The sequence below is a fragment of the Abramis brama genome (assembly GCF_963993115.1).
Source record: "Abramis brama genome assembly, chromosome: 3".
In the NCBI taxonomy this organism is placed as follows: Eukaryota; Metazoa; Chordata; class Actinopteri; order Cypriniformes; family Leuciscidae; genus Abramis; species Abramis brama.
Window position 1 is genome coordinate 31,990,203 of NC_139965.1, and position 20,692 is coordinate 32,010,894.

General features: G+C 41.8%; 1 protein-coding gene across 1 annotated transcript in view; it reads left to right on the plus strand.

Annotated features, from left to right (window-relative positions):
• The first annotated feature begins 300 nt into the window (after nt 1-300).
• ptprn2 (protein tyrosine phosphatase receptor type N2) overlaps nt 301-20,692 on the plus strand; it is a 253,693-nt gene continuing 233,301 nt past the window's right edge. The window contains exon 1 of the mRNA XM_084108170.1: nt 301-575. Coding sequence (XP_083964296.1) covers nt 497-575 — 79 coding nt within the window. The 5' untranslated portion in view covers nt 301-496. The remainder of the gene's footprint in view (nt 576-20,692) is intronic.

Genomic DNA, 20,692 nt, shown 5'->3' on the forward strand with positions numbered 1-20,692 from the left:
AGATTATGGCATAACTTTGACTTGCTTATTCATCACACAGGTGGCAGGCGATTTATTATTGTAGTATGTTGTTTGTCAAGTACAGCATACCAGCGTCTCGGTAGAGGGCACAACCTTTGAGCATAATAACTGCGCTGGAGAGCAACATAGATAACACTTCCTCAACCTCTTCTATCTGATAAGAGAAAAGCAGAGAAGAAGCGAGCTCCATCTCTGCAAACTAAATTCAACTGACCGCGCAGAAGTCTTAAAAAACACAGCGAGAAAGCGCATGTAGCGAGTGACGTCAGTAGCTGAGGCGGGGCGCTGACCGTGGTGCTGAATCCGCCTCGCGCTTTTAGAGTTGAGTGCAGGACACGGGGTACCAGAGCATCACTCATCTCACTATCCTCCATCACATTTGCCTCTGACCTACTTCCGCTCTAATCACATCACCCCTGAAACGTGAGAGCCGCTATGCCGAATTAACGGGAGCTGTTTGCGCTCGATAGGCAGGATGGCTTCTGTGCGCGCGCTGCTCCTCGCCTTGCTATCTGTCCACGCGCTCGACGTTGCCATCGCGGACAAGAAATTCGGTAAGTTAGTTCGACGTGACGCCCCACTAAGTGAGTGCCGTTTGTCGTTAGACGGCCTTACCTTTGAAAAAACAAATTGGGGGTTACTTTACTTAAGTGTAACTAATTTGGTTAATCACAACGGCGATTTGACGTGCAGAGTGTGATGTTCGGTTTTTATGCAAATGACCATAGCTACCGTTATAAATGTATCCAGCTGGTTGGTTAACAGTATGGTCACAAATCTTTCACCCTTAAGTTTATGGGTTTTGACATTACATTACAGATGTGCTTCTGAATAATCAGAATTACATTGCTCATTCCCCATAAACCAATAAGGTTTTAGGGATAATATAAGTTAAGGGCTTGTAGTGCACCATCAAACTATTTATTTCTTACACAGAATAAGAAGAACAATGCAAACATTTTATCTTTAGGGTTAAAGCTGCTTTTTACTGGGGCAGTATCCTTAAAGGGACAACTGTATTTCCCCCTGAAAGGTTCATACCTTAAGGGTACATATTTCTAAAGTACTAATATGCTCCTTTTACTGGTTTTTATAGTGTACTGCCCCAGTGACAAGCGGTTGTACCTCTAAGGGCGAAATGTTTGCACATTGAGTGTATTTTAGCGGTAGTTGAGGGTCAGGATTAGTGCTGGACACTTTTTTTGATAGGATTGTTGTTCCAGGACCATCAAATGATACTGACTAACAAAATGTTCTGGTTCTCTATAAGAAAAATTGTGTTTAGGACAGAGATTTGCTTCCTTTATCATAGAAGAGCACATAGGACAAATGGAAGATAGTTCTAGTGCTCCTCACTGACAGTGGATTACATAATTGCGTTACGGTTTGCTAAAGCATCTTGGCAGGCTTCATCTTTCAAAGGCACAGGCCGAGAGCAAGAGCCAGCCTCAGATGGGAAGGACCCGACTTGAGCTGTAAACAGATACGGCTCTACACGCTCCATGAACCTGTGCATTCATACATGGATGGTGAGGGAGCTTTGATCTTTGAAGACATGAATGACGGCAAACTTTAAAGACTGGAGCCGTAAAATACTTGATCTGGTGTGCCCGTGACTTTTCCAACACATGCCATTGTACATCAAAATCTTGCTGTAAGTCAGAGCTGTGGCACAGTGGGTAGTGTATGCGATCACGAGGATGCAGGTTTGAATCTGGTCTGCGTCAATTTCTCGGTCTCTCCCTATCTCTTGGTGTCTGTTTTCTACTCTCATACAGTAAAAGCACATGGCAATAAATACAATTTAAAGCAGAACTTTTGTTAGAGATTTGATCATGTGGATGTATATTGGTAATTTAAAACTTTTGGATTTAAAACTCTCAAAAATAAAGCTTCCAAAAGATGGTTCTTACAGTGATGCCATGGAATAACCATTTTAAAAATCTAAAGAACCTTTTTCCACTATACAGAATCTTTTGCACAATGGAAAGGTTCCATGGATGATACAGTTTCTTCATAGAACCAGATGCCAATAAATAACCTTTATTTTTTATGAGTGTAGGATTGATTTATATGACATGCTACCCTGAAGGTTAAGTTCATTGTTAGCAAGCCAAAAGCCAAATCACACCAGGCAGCTTGTGATGCTGGTTCTGAAGTTTTCTAGAATTCACAAAGTGTTACTAAATGATTAGCAAACACTCAGCTGGGTTTGCTCAGGATTGTTGTTAAGTAAGCTGTGGTTGGAAAACAATGCATCATTAGAGGCAGGCTCTCTCTGCGGCTGGCATATGAGCTTGGCAGAGGCTGGGATGAGCGAGTTCAGTGAAGCCCTGATGAATAGAGCTGTTAAGCATCTCCAAAGAGTCTGTTGGAGGCTTATATATCACTGCACATTCAAACTGACTCTGGGTCTCCAACTTTCTCTCTTTATTTTCCTCATTTTTTAGGTTGTTTTGTATGAAAATATCTGGTAACACTTTCTATGAAGCTTGTATTTAGTATGCATTATAAAGGCATTCTTAATTCATTATAATGCATGCATAACGCCTTATAAAAACCTCATAAATTACATCTCATAAATGTCACAACAACAGTTATAACACATAGGCCTGGTTTCATGTACAGGGCTAAGATTAAGGCAGGATTAGATCTTAGTTAAAACAGCTCAAACATGCATTTTAGTCTGGGACTAGCTTAAGCCTTATCTTTGAAACCGGGGGTTGATGGCCTGGTTTCACAGACAGGGCTTAGATTAAGCCAGAATCATGAATGGGCTATATGACACATTTGCTATATTTATTGTAATAGCAACAAAACCGCATTGGATTGTTTTGTAAAAGGGTTACCAGTGATCTTAAACCAGCTCACATTGAAATTAACATTTTTAGCCTAACACGAAACACACAAATATGATCAACCACTCATAAGATGTAGTGAGATACTGTTCAGATCTTAAACAATATTGAGATGTGAGACTTTTAATACATTATAACTATGGGGAATATAATCCATTAAAACTTGTGGATTTAACATGCTATACATTGTTTGTTTAACACTTAAATGTTATAACGTACTACTCTAATCATCATAATTATGTCCAATGGCATGGACACAGAATGTGCAAAGCTGGATTTGTTGTATAGGAAACAGTGAGTCACTGTCCTGTGAGATATGCAAATGGTCAGAGTTGCAGAATTTTTAAGGTTTTGTTGTAGTGTTGGTGATGGCAGATTTCACAGTCAGTTTGCGTCTACATGCACACACAGAAGCACATTGTTATTTTTAATAAGTCCCACTGTGCATTACGTTTACGTCACTTAATGAACATGATATAGGAGATGGTAGTTTCCCTGCATCCTCTTCAGCAGCTCCATGAACTTCCTGTGAGGAGATGGGGAGCGTGGGAGATATGGCTCGTCTCAAATGTACAGGAAACAGCAGAGATACAAACTGAGCTATTTGAACAGAAGAGATTATTTAAGGCTCAGTTAGAATCTCTGATGCTTCCTGTACATTGGAGGTGAACAATATCTCCCACGCCCGACACACCTATAGCTCAAGGAGCTGCAGAAGAAAATCACACAACAGCTGACATTTTGAAATACACATAACTGACAGCATTCTCCTCTAGTCTCACTTAAAGGAATATTCCGGTTCAGTACAAGTTATGCTCAATCAACAGCACTTGAGGCATGTTGTTCACACACAAAAACAATATTTGACTTGTCCCTCCTTTTCTTTAAATATAGCAAAAATCTGGGTTACAGTGAGGAACTTGCAATGGAAGTGAATGGGACAAATCCGTAAACATAAATGTAAATTTTACGGAAAAAAAAACGAAATAAATTTTAGAGGTTGAATTTCTATTAAACAGACTTTAGAGTAGCAAACACCCTGTCTGGCCTGCATAAACAGGAACTTAGAGGTCCTCAAGGAAGAATTTTATCTGTATCTCTTTTTAGCATTAAAACAGACCGCATTGCAGTAGCCTAGTCATTGGTTCTGATGTTCTCTGTAGTTTATAGATATGCATTTGTTACAGAAGCAAGTAGGCTACATGAATACTATTGAGCGAAAAATCCAACTGAAGATAAACAAAATACAATCTTGCTCAACGCAGAACGGTTTTAAGTTTTCACAAGCAAAAACTGTCTGTATGCATTTCTGTCTTTTTTTAGCAGTGACGGAAAAATATGAAAGACGTCCGTCATTTTGTCAGATAACACTGAGAGTGTGATGTATTGTACCTTGTAACTGTAATTCTCACTCCTGTCCACTTGGTGATGAGTGCGCTCTTGCTGACTATCGAGTTAATGGTCAACGAATGGCATTACAAGCTGTTTTATTGACATCTTTCTGCGGTTGAAACTCTGATTGAGTGATTACATGAGAGACATGATATGGATTTCGGTAAGTTGGACTGTATCTTTCAACATTTTTTTGATGTTCATTCATGTTTATTTCATTCTGTAACATAGTAAAGAGGAAGGAATTGATCGCGTTCACTCGTGCTCCGCTTCACTTCAACTCAGGCGCTACAGTGATCTCTCGCGCCGTATTAAAGAGCGGCAAAACGGCATTTATTTTTTGAATTTTGTGATAAAATATACAGAATGTGAAAGCTGAGACTTTGTTTCATATATAAAAGTAACAATGCACAAAGCTTATTGCTATTTATTGGACAAACATTCATGATTAAACCTGAAAAGTGACGTTCTAGTCTGTTAAATTTTCTCTTCATAAATAAATAAATAAATACATAATCTAGCTATATGCTTGTCCTGTAAGTTCGTAAATGAAAATGTGAACAAAAACAGAGCCTATTAAATGGCTTAAAATGACGGGTAATAATAGATTATGATGGAATGTTTAGCTGTCTGTCAAAAAGACGGACAATGCGGAAGTCTATCTCTGCTCAAGACTCAGGCTTTTTTTTTTTTTTTTTTTTTGCTATCAGATTCAAGACAAAATTCCCCAATATGTTCATCTTGTCAGAATTTGCTGGACTGATACTTCTACCCCTTTGCGGGACTAGGCCTAGTTTCGTTCTGTTGATACGTTTGAAAAAGGTTGTTAACCAAATAAATCCAAAGTTAATCTTAAGGTTTTTCGAAAAAAAAAAAAAAAATCTTAAACATCTTATTTAGTTTAAGATTACTTTACAAAATACTTACCATTTCAATAGGCACAAAGCGTAATCAACATGCGTGTTAACATGATTTCAGTGTGAATTACTTAGCCTACTAATGTTTTCTGTGTAAAGTTATATCTAATTCCATTGTTATAACAGTTATACAGTTCATTGCTATGATACTTCGGCCTACATGTATATAAACGAATCAAAGGACATATATAATTATTATGCTGTTAATTGAGCTTAACTTATAAGGAATATTCCTTTAATTAATACATATACAGTGAGGAAAATAAGTATTTGAACACCCTGCTATTTTGCAAGTTCTCCCACTTGGAAATCATGGAGGGGTCTGAAATTGTCATCGTAGGTGCATGTCCACTGTGAGAGACATAATCTAAAAAAAAAAAAATCCAGAAATCACAATATATGATTTTTTTAACTATTTATTTGTATGACACAGCTGCAAATAAGTATTTGAACACCTGTCTATCAGCTAGAATTCTGACCCTCAAAGACCTGTTAGTCTGCCTTTAAAATGTCCACCTCCACTCCATTTATTATCCTAAATTAGATGCACCTGTTTGAGGTTGTTAGCTGCATAAAGACACCTGTCCACCCCATACAATCAGTAAGAATCCAACTACTAACATGGCCAAAACCAAAGAGCTGTCCAAAGACACTAGAGACAAAATTGTACACCTCCACAAGGCTGGAAAGGGCTACGGGGAAATTGCTAAGCAGCTTGGTGAAAAAAGGTCCACTGTTGGAGCAATCATTAGAAAATGGAAGAAGCTAAACATGACTGTCAATCTCCCTCGGACTGGGGCTCCATGCAAGATCTCACCTCGTGGGGTCTCAATGATCCTAAGAAAGGTGAGAAATCAGCCCAGAACTACACGGGAGGAGCTGGTCAATGACCTGAAAAGAGCTGGGACCACCGTTTCCAAGGTTACTGTTGGTAATACACTAAGACGTCATGGTTTGAAATCATGCATGGCACGGAAGGTTCCCCTGCTTAAACCAGCACATGTCAAGGCCCGTCTTAAGTTTGCCAATGACCATTTGGATGATCCAGAGGAGTCATGGGAGAAAGTCATGTGGTCAGATGAGACCAAAATAGAACTTTTTGGTCATAATTCCACTAAACGTGTTTGGAGGAAGAAGAATGATGAGTACCATCCCAAGAACACCATCCCTACTGTGAAGCATGGGGGTGGTAGCATCATGCTTTGGGGGTGTTTTTCTGCACATGGGACAGGGCGACTGCACTGTATTAAGGAGAGGATGACCAGGGCCATGTATTGCGAGATTTTGGGGAACAACCTCCTTCCCCTCAGTTAGAGCATTGAAGATGGGTCGAGGCTGGGTCTTCCAACATGACAATGCCCTGAAGCACACAGCCAGGATAACCAAGGAGTGGCTCTGTAAGAAGCATATCAAGGTTCTGGCGTGGCCTAGCCAGTCTCCAGACCTAAACCCAATAGAGAATCTTTGGAGGGAGCTCAAACTCCGTGTTTCTCAGCGACAGCCCAGAAACCTGACTGATCTAGAGAAGATCTGTGTGGAGGAGTGGGCCAAAATCCCTCCTGCAGTGTGTGCAAACCTGGTGAAAAACTACAGGAAACGTTTGACCTCTGTAATTGCAAACAAAGGCTACTGTACCAAATATTAACATTGATTTTCTCAGGTGTTCAAATACTTATTTGCAGCTGTATCATACAAATAAATAGTTAAAAAATCATACATTGTACTTTTTTTAGATTATGTCTCTCACAGTGAACATGCACCTACGATGACAATTTCAGACCCCTCCATGATTTCTAAGTGGGAGAACTTGCAAAATAGCAGGGTGTTCAAATACTTATTTTCCTCACTGTATAGCTATATATAGGCTAATGTAAGTCCCCCCATTTAAACATACATGGATAAATGGACAAAGTTTGAGATAGACATGACACCCAGTCATTTATCTCATTCAGTTTTGTATTAAATAATTCATTATCTACCTCTGTCTCCATATCTCATTCAAGCCATTCACTGAGGTCTGTTTAAGAGAGATTATTTCTTAGAGCCCTGTGAGGTTCAGCTTTTCAGTGCATGTAATAAAGGTGCTGTCAGGAAGGTTAGAAGAAAGAGATAATATGGTCAGATGTGGACAGCCTGGCTGAATTCACAGCCTGGGTCTCATCAGGCTTATCTAATGGTGGGGCCTATGGCCTTCAGCATCAAAATGTATTTTAATTTGTTTAAATTATGATTAGTCAAGATTAGCAAATAAACAAGACCAATCAAATCTCCATTTGAGATAACCATGACAATAAATAAAATTGGGTGAATGGTAGCCTAAAGATTTTCAACATTCATTCAAAGTAATGAGCTTTACCAGCATGGTGCTTAATTTCCAGTTAACTGCATGCTTCTCCTAATATTTAGAATCTAATGATAACAAATCAAACTTGACTGAATGGACACAAAGGTGTAATAGAGTTTGCTGTTGTGTGCTATATATTTAACAATAAATATAATATGATATAATATAATATGATTTGCCCTTCCACAAGCTTTATTGATAATTGATAAATATTGTATTACAGTAATTTATTTTGTTTCCACTCAAAAACGTCTTAAAAGTATAATTAAAAATAAATAAATAAAAATAGTTGGCATTTACTCACCCTCATGTCATTCTAAACCCGTATGACTGTCTTCCATGGAAAACAAAGGATAATTTTTACATGTATGTAAAAAGTATGGCTCTGTCTTGTTTTGGACCCCACTGACTTTCATAATATGGAATAAACCAGTTAAAACTTAATTCAAAATAGTGTTCCAAAGAAAAAAGTCATACAAATTGGAAACAACATGAGGGTGAGTAAATGACTTTTCAATAAGCTATTCCATTAGGTATTAGGGGTGTAACAATACATGGATATGGATCGATGCATCGATATAACGTCTAACGATACGATGCACCGATTCCACACATAAAATATTTATATATTTTGACATTCTCCACATTCTGGTGAACACAACACGATAAGTCAGTTTTAGCGACTCAGCGCGCAGTATTCATGTCAGATGTCACTTCGAAAAGACACGCTATAGCTAAGAGGAGTCTCGTCAAAGCTGACTAAAAGTGATCGAGGATGGATAATTTCAACGAACTTGATGAACCTGTGACATCTTCTTCGGGGCGTAAAAGGAAAATAAAAGCTGAAACCTTTTCACGGAACCTTACTAAAGCAGCACGTTTAGTGGTGAGGGAAAAGCTCACTGTATTGCGTGTACGTTAATCACAACAACAAAGTTTGTTAGGCGTCTATGTCAGTTGAGGAGATAAACGTTACAAAGATTAACCGAGTGTTGTATTATGTATCATAGCAATTACTTGGTTTTGTTTAACTCTGAAACATGAAATGTGAATGTATCTGCTCTGCTAAAAAACAAACTTTTAGGCTAATATATAAAAAACATACTTTCAATTAACTTTAATTTTGTAATACCTGTATTTTTTAAGTTATCATTATTGTTAATCAAAACAACCAGCTGCAGTTTGATATTACTTTAAAAAAAAAAACACGATTTATGAAAACGAGAACAGAGTACTTGCAAATGACCTCTTCTGTTGTAAATGTCCCAATTGGGAGAGGGTGTGCAATTTTCAAAGAGTTTAATTAAACTTTCATGTTATATATTTTGGTTGCATTTGTGAGTTAATAAAAACGTAACTGGTTGTGTGAACATAATATCTATCGATTAGTCGATCGATATAGCCCTGAATCGAATTGAATCGTAATCGTATTGCAGAATTTTTTGAGGTATCGCCAAATGTCGTATCGCTGGCTGAGAGAATCGATATCGTATCGTATCGTATCGTGATGAACTGTCCGATTTACACCCCTATTAGGTATGTCTGTGTTGATTGGCTGTTTCTCAATGAAACTCTCATGAAGCTCTGAGTGTCACTGCTAATTGTCTCAGTATGAAATCTCATTGTTTTTGAAGCACTGCTTGAGCTGAATGTGTCTGTCATCCCCGTCCTGTTTTTGCTAGATGAGCTTTTGTATCTGCGTGCAGTCTTGTCGTTTGTCTTTGGAGTGTGAGATGGAGATAAAGTCCTCCTTTCTGCTTATGTGTGCAGACACAAGCTGTTATCTGTGAGTGTATCCCAGCATCCTTTTAGCACCCCACAGTGTCTGGCATTCTGGCACACACAGGTAACGCAGACTGTCATTGTACCACACTTAGCCCAAATAGAGTGTGTGTGTGTGTGTGTGTGTGTGTGTGTGTATGTGTGTGTGTGTGTGTGTGCATATTCTTCTCTCATATATCATCGGTGGCATAATCTATTTTGCAATAATCAGTGATTTTTCTCTTGCCAAATTACTCAAAATCTCATCCATCAAGTGATGGCATCACCTCACCTCCCACCTGCTGTCATTTTAATGTGTTTTCTCTGAAACCAAACTCTTTAAATCGCATGAGATCAACGACTGAAAACAAACTTTGTAACCACTTGAATGTACTGTACCCCTCAGAGTTTTAATTTTACTTGCGAAAAACTAAATATCCCACTTACCCTGACTGAGGTCCGTTCGAATCACTTTACCCTAGACTTGGATTTCTAAACCATAAAATAACGAACAAAGAAAGACTGTAACCACATATTCATTATTGGGGGGTAGCCTATACAGTATAATAGTTAAAGTCAATCAGTGTCCCTCAATGTCTATGGTGGTTAAAAAAATCTCCTACTATCAAGTAGTGGTCGACCGATATATCGCCAAGGCCGATATATCGGCCGATATTTGGCATTTTTGAAATATCGGCATCGGCCGATCAGTTTTTCTGATTGGCCGATGTGTTGAAAGCGGGACTTTTATTTTGACGGCGCTCTGGACTTTTATTTTGACGGGCGGCGCTGAGAACACCAGCGCCAGAAGAGAACGGCAACGACAGCTCCTCAGATCAAACAGTGCTCACTCACATTCTCCGTCTTCATTAATTTACGATCTCTGTCAGTCATATCTAATACTTTGTTAGACAGAACTGGTAAACAAAGTAAGTAAATGGTAACTTATGCGAAGTAAGTAACGTAAAGCGTTTGCTTTTATATTATTTGTAACAGAAAAGGCAAACAATCAGGCTAAAACACTTTCTCATTTGCCCTCAACATTCAGCAAATGCGCATCTACGTCATTTAAACAAATCTCCGAATATCTAATAAACATTTAAATTCACAAACCTTGCAGATTTAATTGAATCCAACTGTGATATCTTGTGAAGTGTGCATTACTGTCTGCGAGTGACGGTCGGTCCGTGCGAAGTGAGTGAATGCGAACAGAAGATCAGCTTCACGGGAGACGCGATCGAAAAACTTTAAATCCTTCATTTTAAAATATGCTGATATATAACCAGTTGCCAACTGTGTCATATTCATATAGTTTTCACTGTGCTGTATGTAAAATTAGCGTTACCTTGTCTTTATTTGAAAAAATATGATTACCAGCACGAAATTACCAGATTACTGAGTGCCCTGTTACAGTGTTTACATACTTTTTATTCACATATTCATATATTTCTAAACAATTAGGCTACTTTGTGAAAAATACTGTAATAGGATTGCAAATTTAAGAAGTTGGCATCTAAAGTATAAAAGCATGTTTATTTTAAAAATTTGTTTTATAATTTATTAAATATTGATTAAAATAAATATATATAAAAATATCGGCTTTATATCGGCCATCGGCCACCCTGCTCTCCAAGATATCGGCATCGGCCATCAAAAAAACAATATCGATCGACCACTACTATCAAGACTAGTGGCCCCGAGCACATTTTAACATTTGAAAAGACATTGAGAAAAGACCAAATCATAATCTGTGGCAATGGCCAGTCAAAGAACTGTGTTCACAATCAAGAAACACATCCATATGTTCAATGTATTATTTAAGAAACTCCCTGTGGACAGCAGCTAAGAGGACTGTTATGTATTTTCAGTCTTCATGTATTTCTGAAATTCCATCATGCTTGCTTCAACAAAATTGTGTGCAGTCATTGGGAAGTATTATGTAAATTCTTGTATTATTTCCCTAATGACCTAGATGTGGATGTGTTTTTCACAATCCTTTCTGAGCAGATCTTGTATTCCCCACTGACCTACATAAAACTGCATCCAAGGCAAACGTCTCGGTTACTTATGGTAACCCGCGTTCCCCAAGGAGGGAACGGAGGCGTACGTCATAACTGACAAAATGGTGATCTCGCTTGAGAGACCAATCTACTTCGAGTGTAAACTAAACGAGCCAATGCATATTGGCATGCGATATTTGCACCAGCTGCTGTGCATTGCGGCGCAAGCATCTTTGTTTTTCCGCTGAGGAGCCGAACTTGTGAGGAGCTCAGCAACTGTGGCGACAGGACGTACGTTTCCGTTTTCTCCTTGGGGAACGAGGGTTACCATACGTAACCGAGATGTTCCCCTTCGTCAGTTCACTATGGCGTATGTCATAAGCTTGAGTCTCCTGGCCTGACCGCAGTGTTAGGAAGAAAATAGGAGCTATAAGCAGAGAAGGTCAGTCACTGATGTTCCTCAGTGTGACTTATTGGATAATGCTGGAAAGCGTGTCCTTGGAGAAGGGGATGCTGCGGAAGCCACATCCTACCCCAGAGGGAGGCACTGTGACGGTTACACAAATGGACTAGACAAGCAGGCATTTTTGGTCAACGAATCGTGCCTAGAATTCGGGCCGGCCAACTCTCACGTTGTCCTGAGACCCGGCCTGGATATGTGCCCAAGGTTCCTACCACTCTACGGGACCAGGTAGTGAACCTGCAAGCGCTGCCTTCGGAGGAGGCAGACCCAGTCCTGTTTTTTTTTTTTTTTCTGTCCCGTCCGCTCCTTGTGGTTATACGTGGATAGAAACGCAAAGCTATAGGACCTCAGACCAGCTCTTTGTCTGTTACGGAGGCCAGCAGAGGGGAAAGGCTGTCTGCAAGCAGAGGTTAGCCAACTGGATAGTGAATGCTATAGTCTTGGCGTACCAGTCCCAAGACATGCCTTGCCCGTTCGGGTTGCGAGCACACGCAACTAGAAGTATTGCTTCCTCCTGGGTGCTGGCTCAAGGCGCCTCACTGACAGATGTAGAGCTGCGGGCTGGGCAACACCAAACACGTTCGCTAGATTCTATAGCCTCCGTGTAGAGCCGGTATTTTCCCGTATACTCGCCCCCAGTGGCCAGTAGCGCGAAGGACCCGTTCTTAGTGTCGGCTTGCAATGCCACTCCCGCCCCGCTGAGCTGGATATGTGCGTCTATTGCTCCAGTAGTGTTCTCCAGAAATGGCTAACCCTGTCACCCCTGCGGCAGTCAGACATTGCCTGACGTCTGATGCCAGGCCTACACTCGTATGCATTGTGGAACCTGTGCTAGGCTGGGTGTCCATGTAGCGGTCTCTGCGGCGACCCCATATGTGTACATATGTGACCCCATATGAGCACTCTTCTGTGGACGAGCCCTTGTCTTTCCCTCGACAGAGTCTACTCTGTCGTCTCTGCAGGTGTTCTTTCCCCCATATAACTAGGCTGGCTTGCAGGTCCCCTACCCTCTCTTCAGTGACAGGATCTTTAACTGAGCTGACTGCAGTGGTTCAAAGGGAGGTCTCTGCAGTGCGCTGAGCACTAGAGACAGGTCCCAAGAGGGTATAGAGGGGGGGCGAGTTGGATTCAGTCTCCTCGCTCCCCTCAGGAACATGACGATCAGGTCATGCTTTTCCAATGACTTGCCTTCAACTGCATCGTGATGTGCGGCGATAGCTGTAACATACACTTTGAGGGTGGAGGGAGACAGCCTTCGCTCCAACCCATCTTGCAGGAAGAAAGCACGACTCTAATTGGACATCTTCGGGGGTCTTCCCGGTGGGAAGAACACCATCCAATGAACAGGTTCCACTTCAGTGCATAGAGGTGCCTGGTTGAGGGGGCTCTAGCGGAAGTGATGGTGTCTACCACCACCTGGGGTAGGTCACCTAGAACCTCCGCATCCCGTCCAGGGACCAGACATGGAGTTTCCAGAGGTCTGGACGCGGGTGCCACAGAGTGCCCCGTCTCTGAGAAAGCAGGTCTAGTCCGGAGAGGCAACACTATCTGTGCGGCTCCGAAGAAGTCCCATATCAGCTGGACCGCCTGGGGATGGAGACACCACTCTCCCGGAAGCATAGGCTGTCGTGAGAGCTCGTCAGCTGCACGATTGAGCACACCAGGGATGTGAATGGCATAAAGCGACCTCAGATGCTTCTGACTCCATAGGAGGAGATGGCGGGCGAGTTGCGACATGCGGCTGGAGCATAGACCACCTTGACGGTTAATGTACGCAACGGTCGCAGACCAGTACGTGCTTGCCATATAGCGGCCCCTTGAGGCGGCCCATCACAAGGCGTACTATGAGCAACTCGTGGCAATTGATGTGCCAAAGCAGTTGAGGCCCCGTCCACAGACCTGAAACTGCATGCCCGTTGTACATGGCCCCCCCAGCCGGTGGCAGAGGCATCCGTAAAGACCACAGCATGCCTGGACACTTGTTAACACCTGCCCGTAGAAACGAAGGGTCCGACCACGGGCTGAGGGTTGGGCGGCAGTGCGGGTGATGGGCACATCTCGGGATTCGGCCGTGAAGCCAGTGCTGAAGTGGTCTCATATGAAGCAATCGGAGCGGCGTGGCTGCAGATGACATATGCCCCAGGAGCCTCTGAAAAAGTTTCAGTGGGACCACTGTCCTGCTCTTGATCGTACTCCGCAGTTCAGCACCGACCTGAGGCGCTCCTCTGTGAGTTGCGCTGTCTGGTTGACTGAGTCCAACTCAATAGTGAGAAAAGAGATCCTCTGCACAGGGGAGAGTTTGCTCTTTTCCCAGTTGACCTGAAGTCCCAACAGGCTGAGGTGACGGAGCACCATGTCCCTGTGTTCGCACAACTGATCTCGAGACTGAGCCAGGATCAGCCAATCATCGAGATAGTTGAGAATACGAACGCCGCATTCTCTGAGTGGAAGAATGGCTGCCTCCACGACCTTCGTAAAGACTCGAGGCGACAGGGACAGCCCGAAGGGTAGGACTTTGTACTGATATGCCCGTCCCTTGAACGCAAAGCATAGGAATGGTCTGTGTCGATGGAGAATCGAGACATAAAAGCATGTGTCCTTCAGGTCGATGGCTGCAAACCAATCTTTGGGACGGATGCATTCGAAAATGCGTTTCTGCAATAGCATCTTGAACAGGAGCTTGTGCAGGGCCCGATTCAAGGTTCACAGGTCCAAGATTGGCCGTAACCCACCGCCTGTCTTGGGCACAATAAAGTAGGGGCTGTAGAATCCTGTCTTCATATCGGCTGGAGGGACCGGCTCAATCACGTCCTTTGCCAGTAGGACATTGATCTCTGCCCGCAAGACATCGCAACTCCGCACAGAGGTAAAGTGGATGCCCCTGAACTTGGGTGGGCGCCGGGCGAACTGAATCGCATAGCCGAGTCTGATGGTATGGACGAGCCAGCGAGACAGGCTGGGAAGTGCTAGCCAGCGAGACAGGCTGGGAAGTGCTAGCCAGGCTCCCAGACACCGTGCAAGCGGAACCAACGGGACCACAGACGTACCCGGGGTGGGGCAGCGAGGTGAAACACAGGGACTCGGCTCGGGAGGCACTGAGGCGGCCCGAAGTGGAGTCTGAGTGTGTCATGCAACACTTACCTGGTTCCAGGGTGGGGCAGAGGGTGCGTGGGAAGGCCTGGTGGCGTCCCCGAACCACAGACTGCTGCCCGCTGGCGATAGAGGGGGACGGGAGTGGCAAGGCATGAAAGCGTCGCTCACTGCCATCCGTACCCTCTTGAGACCTATTCTTGAGACCCTCTTGAGAAGTTACTCTTACTGAGAATTTGGGTACCACTGACTGAGACGCCAGCGGCGGAACAGAATTTGATTAAACAAAAGATTCTCCGCCTGGCTCTCCACCAGGGAAGAGCAGCTGACTCTGGGTCGCATGTCTCAGGGCTGCTGAGACAGGTGGCGCCGTCTTCCTGCGAAGGCTCGATGTCACAGTAGAGCTGGCTGTGACAGAGTTTTTTTTGTTTTTTTTACAGGGGACTGACACCCTTGGCCACAAACAGACTGAGGGGAAGCCCACGAGTGACTCTAGTAGCACATCGGGACAAGCTCTTGGTTACCTCAGCCTGCTTCTGAACTGTGGAGAGCCACTGGGCACAATCTCCAACAGTGTCGTCGAAAAAGGCCACCTCATGAGATGGGAACATCAAGAAAGCGAACTTTGGCGATGTCTCGCACCTCTGCAAAGTTTAGCCCTGGGGCACTTATGGACCACCAGCGTGGACATCGTCTGACCAAGAGCCAGCGCTGTGACTTAAACCATGGTCAGTCACTATGCGCAGCTCAACCCCGACTCACAACTACCCTCGTGCATTGAATGTTTTGGCCTTCCACAGACTTGTAGGGTGGCCATCACATGCAGGCAATGAATTATGAATTAGAGGCAAGAGGCAATTAGCAATTAGCAAAGCCGCCCCACCACCAAGGGTAGTGAGAGAGGAAAAACGTTTTCTGCAGATTTTGGCATGTCTGGCTTGCCATATTGGCGCCAGTATGCTTCCATACTGCCAAAGTTTTTCACACACATCCAGGCAGGCACGGAGGCGGGGCAAGGCGATTACGCGTCGCACAGTGCCCCCAGAGTAGCCCGGGAAAGTGTGGCTGTCAAGTCTGAATCTGATTCAGCATGAGCACACACACTATTATAGTGGGAACTCAGCATCATCTTAATTTCCAGAGCGTAATAGCCCTCTCTCCGATTGACATCTGATCCTTCCCTGGAGCCCCGAATGAAATGCTTGGTTCCTCATGAGAAGGACCAGTAATCCCATCCGAAAGCTGCCAGGCATGTGAGACAGCAAAGCTGCCAGGCATGTGAGACAGCAAACGTGGCCGTCAAACTCGATGGCACATGGCACGTTGAGCGCTCAAGCCCTCGTGAGAAAGGCAAGATGAACAACGTGCTGACGTGGTCATGCTCTCATGAGAGAGCATAAACCACCCACCAACGCAGTCTCAGCATGTTTGCGATCGGCTAGAGTAGTGAGGGGCCCAAGGAGGTGATCTCGTCGGGGACCACTCACTGTAATCCTCAGATCACCAGTGCTATTAGCCAAAGTAGCCCTTTTCTGGTGGCCACCGGGTAATAGGCAAATAGACTCCACCTCGTTTGAGGTACTTGAGTCTCTACCACGCATCTAGAGCACCGAACGACGCGCGCTGGGTTGCCGTGACGACCTGCGCTGTCAGCTGACAGCTCGACGGCACATGGCACGCTGAGTGGCTCAAGCCTTTACGAGAAAGGGGAGACGAACAACGTGCCGACGTGGTCATGCTCTCATGAGAGAACATGAACCACCCACGAACGCAGTCTCAACACGCTTAAGCCCAGGCATGTGAAACAGTGATCTTGGCCATCAAATGAGGACAGGAAACGGCCGCATCCAGAAACACACGGTTTGAATGACATCTTGAAAAAGACGCAGTGTCAAACCGTGTATGCTCTTTCAGGAAACTGCTCTCTCTGGTGCTGAAGCACCCAGGCATGACCGCGGCTACACAAACAGGATGATAGTGCAAGCCTAATGTGAGCACTCACATTCTCATTGAAGGCGCAACATTCTGAGCTGTGAAAACAGCTGTTTTGCTCTCTTTGAGATCGCAGCCAGCGCTGTCTGCGCTGTAGAACCAACACCAGCTTGAAGAGGCTGAAGAAGCGACCTCAGATGCTTGAATAAGCAGACTCGTCTTTTGAAGTTAAAACACTCTCAGATAAGATTGCAGAGCAGGAACAGCATTCACCGTCTGGCTTCGAAGCAATAGACAAAGATGCAACGCACCTTCTGCTCATTATATGCTCGTGCCGCGATGCACAGCAGCTGGTGCAATTATCTCATGCCAATGTGCATTGGCTTGTTTAGTTTACACTCAAAGTAGATTGGTCTCTCAAGCGAGATCCCCATTTCGTCAGTTATGACGTACGTAATAGTGAACTGATGAAGGGGAACTACAGAAGCAGTAATTTAATTAGACTACATTCAGTCCAGAAGTTTCCTGAGTTTTTAGATAGTGCCAGAGTTTTTAGATAGTGCCAGAGTTTGTTTTGCAATTCAACTCAACATAACTATATTTGTAGAAGGAAAGTAATGAAAACCACTCGCACAAAACTTTAGGACTTTTGTCATGCATTACGTGCAAATGCCCAGGTTGACATCAATTCATCAAACTTAAGCCTAGCAGTGCATTTATTTCACTTCTCATCCAGGCTGACTCACAACTTTGTGGTTTTCAGTTGAAGAATCAGTACAGTATGTACATACTGACAATTGCTATTGTAATTTTTTGAGAGCCTGTGTGATCTTTTCTACACGCTGGCTGAGTAGCAGGACATTTGCACATTTTCCCTTCTCAATGAGTCACTTTAATAAATATTATTTTGCACTATGGCACAGTGTTCTAAAATAGTTGGGTTCTTAATGAGGACATTAGGTAATGGACATTCAGGCCACTGCTGTGCTGGATGCAAATTCATTTTTACCTCAGGAGAATCTTGAGGAATATTCTGAGTTCAGTAAGTCTCAATCGACAGCACTTGTGGCATAAATGTTAATTACCACAAAAATAATGAATTTCCAGCTATTTTTATTTATTTTTTAATTAATTTTCTTTTTTTATTTAAAAAAAATAAAAAAAATAATGAGGCATTTATAATGGAAGGAAATGGAGACAAACCCTAAATGTTTAATACTCAGTGTTTCAATAGTATAGCTATAGACATAATGCATGTTTTCTTGGTTCAAGTTACATCCAATTTAACAATGGCGCTGACATGATATTAGACCAACTGTAAAAAGTACTTAAACAGCTTTACAGCACAAAATAATGCACACATTTTAACAATAACAAAAATATTGTTCAAATGTGTGCATTATTTTGTGCTGTAAAGCTGTTTAAGTACTTTTTACAGTTGTTCTAAAATTATAAGACAAAGGACAGGTCAAAAATATATATTTTTAATAATTATGCCATAAACGCTTTTGGTTATTGAACCCTTTATTAACATACAATTAACTTGTATTATTCCATACACCAACTGGCAAGATATTGCAATTGATTAAAACCTTTTCTATCTCTCTCAAATAAATACACAGAACACGAGCTGGACATGATACACTCTGACCTTTCATTTGACAGTTAGTTGGTCTCTCTTGTCCTTAATGATTGTCGCTCATGTCTGAGCATGTGAATTGACTTGGCTAATTAGAACGATAGATCTCTCTCTCACATTCCCCTCGTTGAGTGTCACTTCACTCTGTTTAATCTCTCCCTCTGGTTTTGACGGTCTGTCAGTAGCTAAGTTTCCATCCACTTGTCAATCGAATTATCTGAAGTTCGGTAAAAAAACTCATGCGAATAAAGCTGGTGAAAGTGTGTTTCCATCCAATGGCTTTAAAGCGAATAAAAACCTGTGCGTAATGACATCACATGCTGTTTTGCGATCAAATTGGTATATCGAATTGATTTGAGACATTTTAAGGCGTTTCCATTCATTTTCGCACTGAATCGCACAACATTCAAGCAAACATTTGTGAACAAAGTTTTGCTAGACAAAATGGATTAATACAAATAACGTTTCCATCAGCGTTTATCGCATAAGCCGTATATCGGTCAAGATAAAATCCGATGAGACCGTTTCCATAAGGCATTTTTCATTCGATATCACTTAATTCGGATAAAAACGTGTGGATGGAAACATAGCTACAGTGTGTGTGTGACCACAGGTATTTTTTCCCTTAGCTCTCGTCACTCCTGTCTGTCTTCTATCCTTCATTTCTCTATTTTGTGTATACATCTAAATCATTCAGCAGGACAAAGGGAAAGGTCACACTGTCTATTCCTGACTCCCATAGTCCCATCATGTCTCTCACATATTTAATTCATACTGATAGGTTGATGCCTTGAGCCCCCTAGTGGGTAATTGCTTTCCCTGGTTCAAACGTATATTATATACATTTGTGGTCAGCATTAATGGCACCCCTGGTAAATATGATCAAAAATTGCTGTAAAAAATAAATATTGTTGATTGAAGTTTATTTCGAGCAAAAAAAGAAAAGAATATACATATACATATATATTAACACACACACACAAAAAAAACACAGCACAGTTTATCTCCCATATACATAAGGAATCTCCCAATTCCTTCCCATATATTACCCCATATAGCCGCTGCCATTAACAGTTAAATTAATAATAATTTATTTGTTTTGATAATATTTATTTGATATTATAGTTTCTTACAGTTACATTATGCTGTCTCAATAATCACAATAATGCTATATGATAATCCTCATTATCGTAAACATTCAAATATGTCCCGATATTTATAATAATCACATCATATATAAAATATAACCATATCCTAGCATATTGTTTAATCACAGTTTTACAATAACAACAGTGATATCAATAATAAATAATAATAATCATTATCATTATTTACTCAGCTATGTATACATATCCTGCTCTATTGTAATTATGTCACCATTTACAATATCAAGATAAATAATAAGAACCGTTTATAATCATCAATACTTCCGTTATTTTACAATAACCAGCACCCCCTAATCACAAACACAAGAACACCCAGATCCCTCACTCAGCCTTATATTTTGTCAACACCATTTCTTTGAATTTTAAATCCCCAAATTTTTCTATATCCCCAAACCATTCCAAAGTCTGACACCACACACAGACACACACAAACTTTTCCTGGTGGTTCTCACCGCCTGGACTTTAAAGTTACCACATCCCCTCAGGTTATAGCCCCCTTCTCTTCCTATAAAGAACTTTTGAATATTACCCGGCAGATCATTTTTGTGGGCTTTATACAAGAATTGAGCAGTATAAAAATCAACTACATCAAAAAGGTTTAAAATTTTAGATTGCAGAAATAATATGTTTGTGTGATCAAAATATCCCACCTTGTGTATGATTCTAACTGCTCATTTTTTGAGCAATACTTATTTGCAGCTGTATCATACAAATAAATAGTTAAAAAATCATACATTGTGATTTCTGGATTCTTTTTTTTAGATTATGTCTCTCACAGTGGACATGCACCTACGATGAGAATTTCAGACCCCTCCATGATTTCTAAGTGAGAGAACTTGCAAAATAGCAGGGTGTTCAAATACTTATTTTCCTCACTGTATATATATATATATATATATATATATATATATATATATATATATATATAGTATCTCACAAAAGTGAGTACACCCCTCACATTTTTTGGTGTATCTACTCAAGGGACAATACTAAATGAAATTTGGATATATTTTAGAGTAGTCAATGTGCTGCTTGTATAGCAGTATATTTACTGTCCTCTGAAAATAACTCAACATACAGCCATTATTGTCAAAATAGCTGGCAATAAA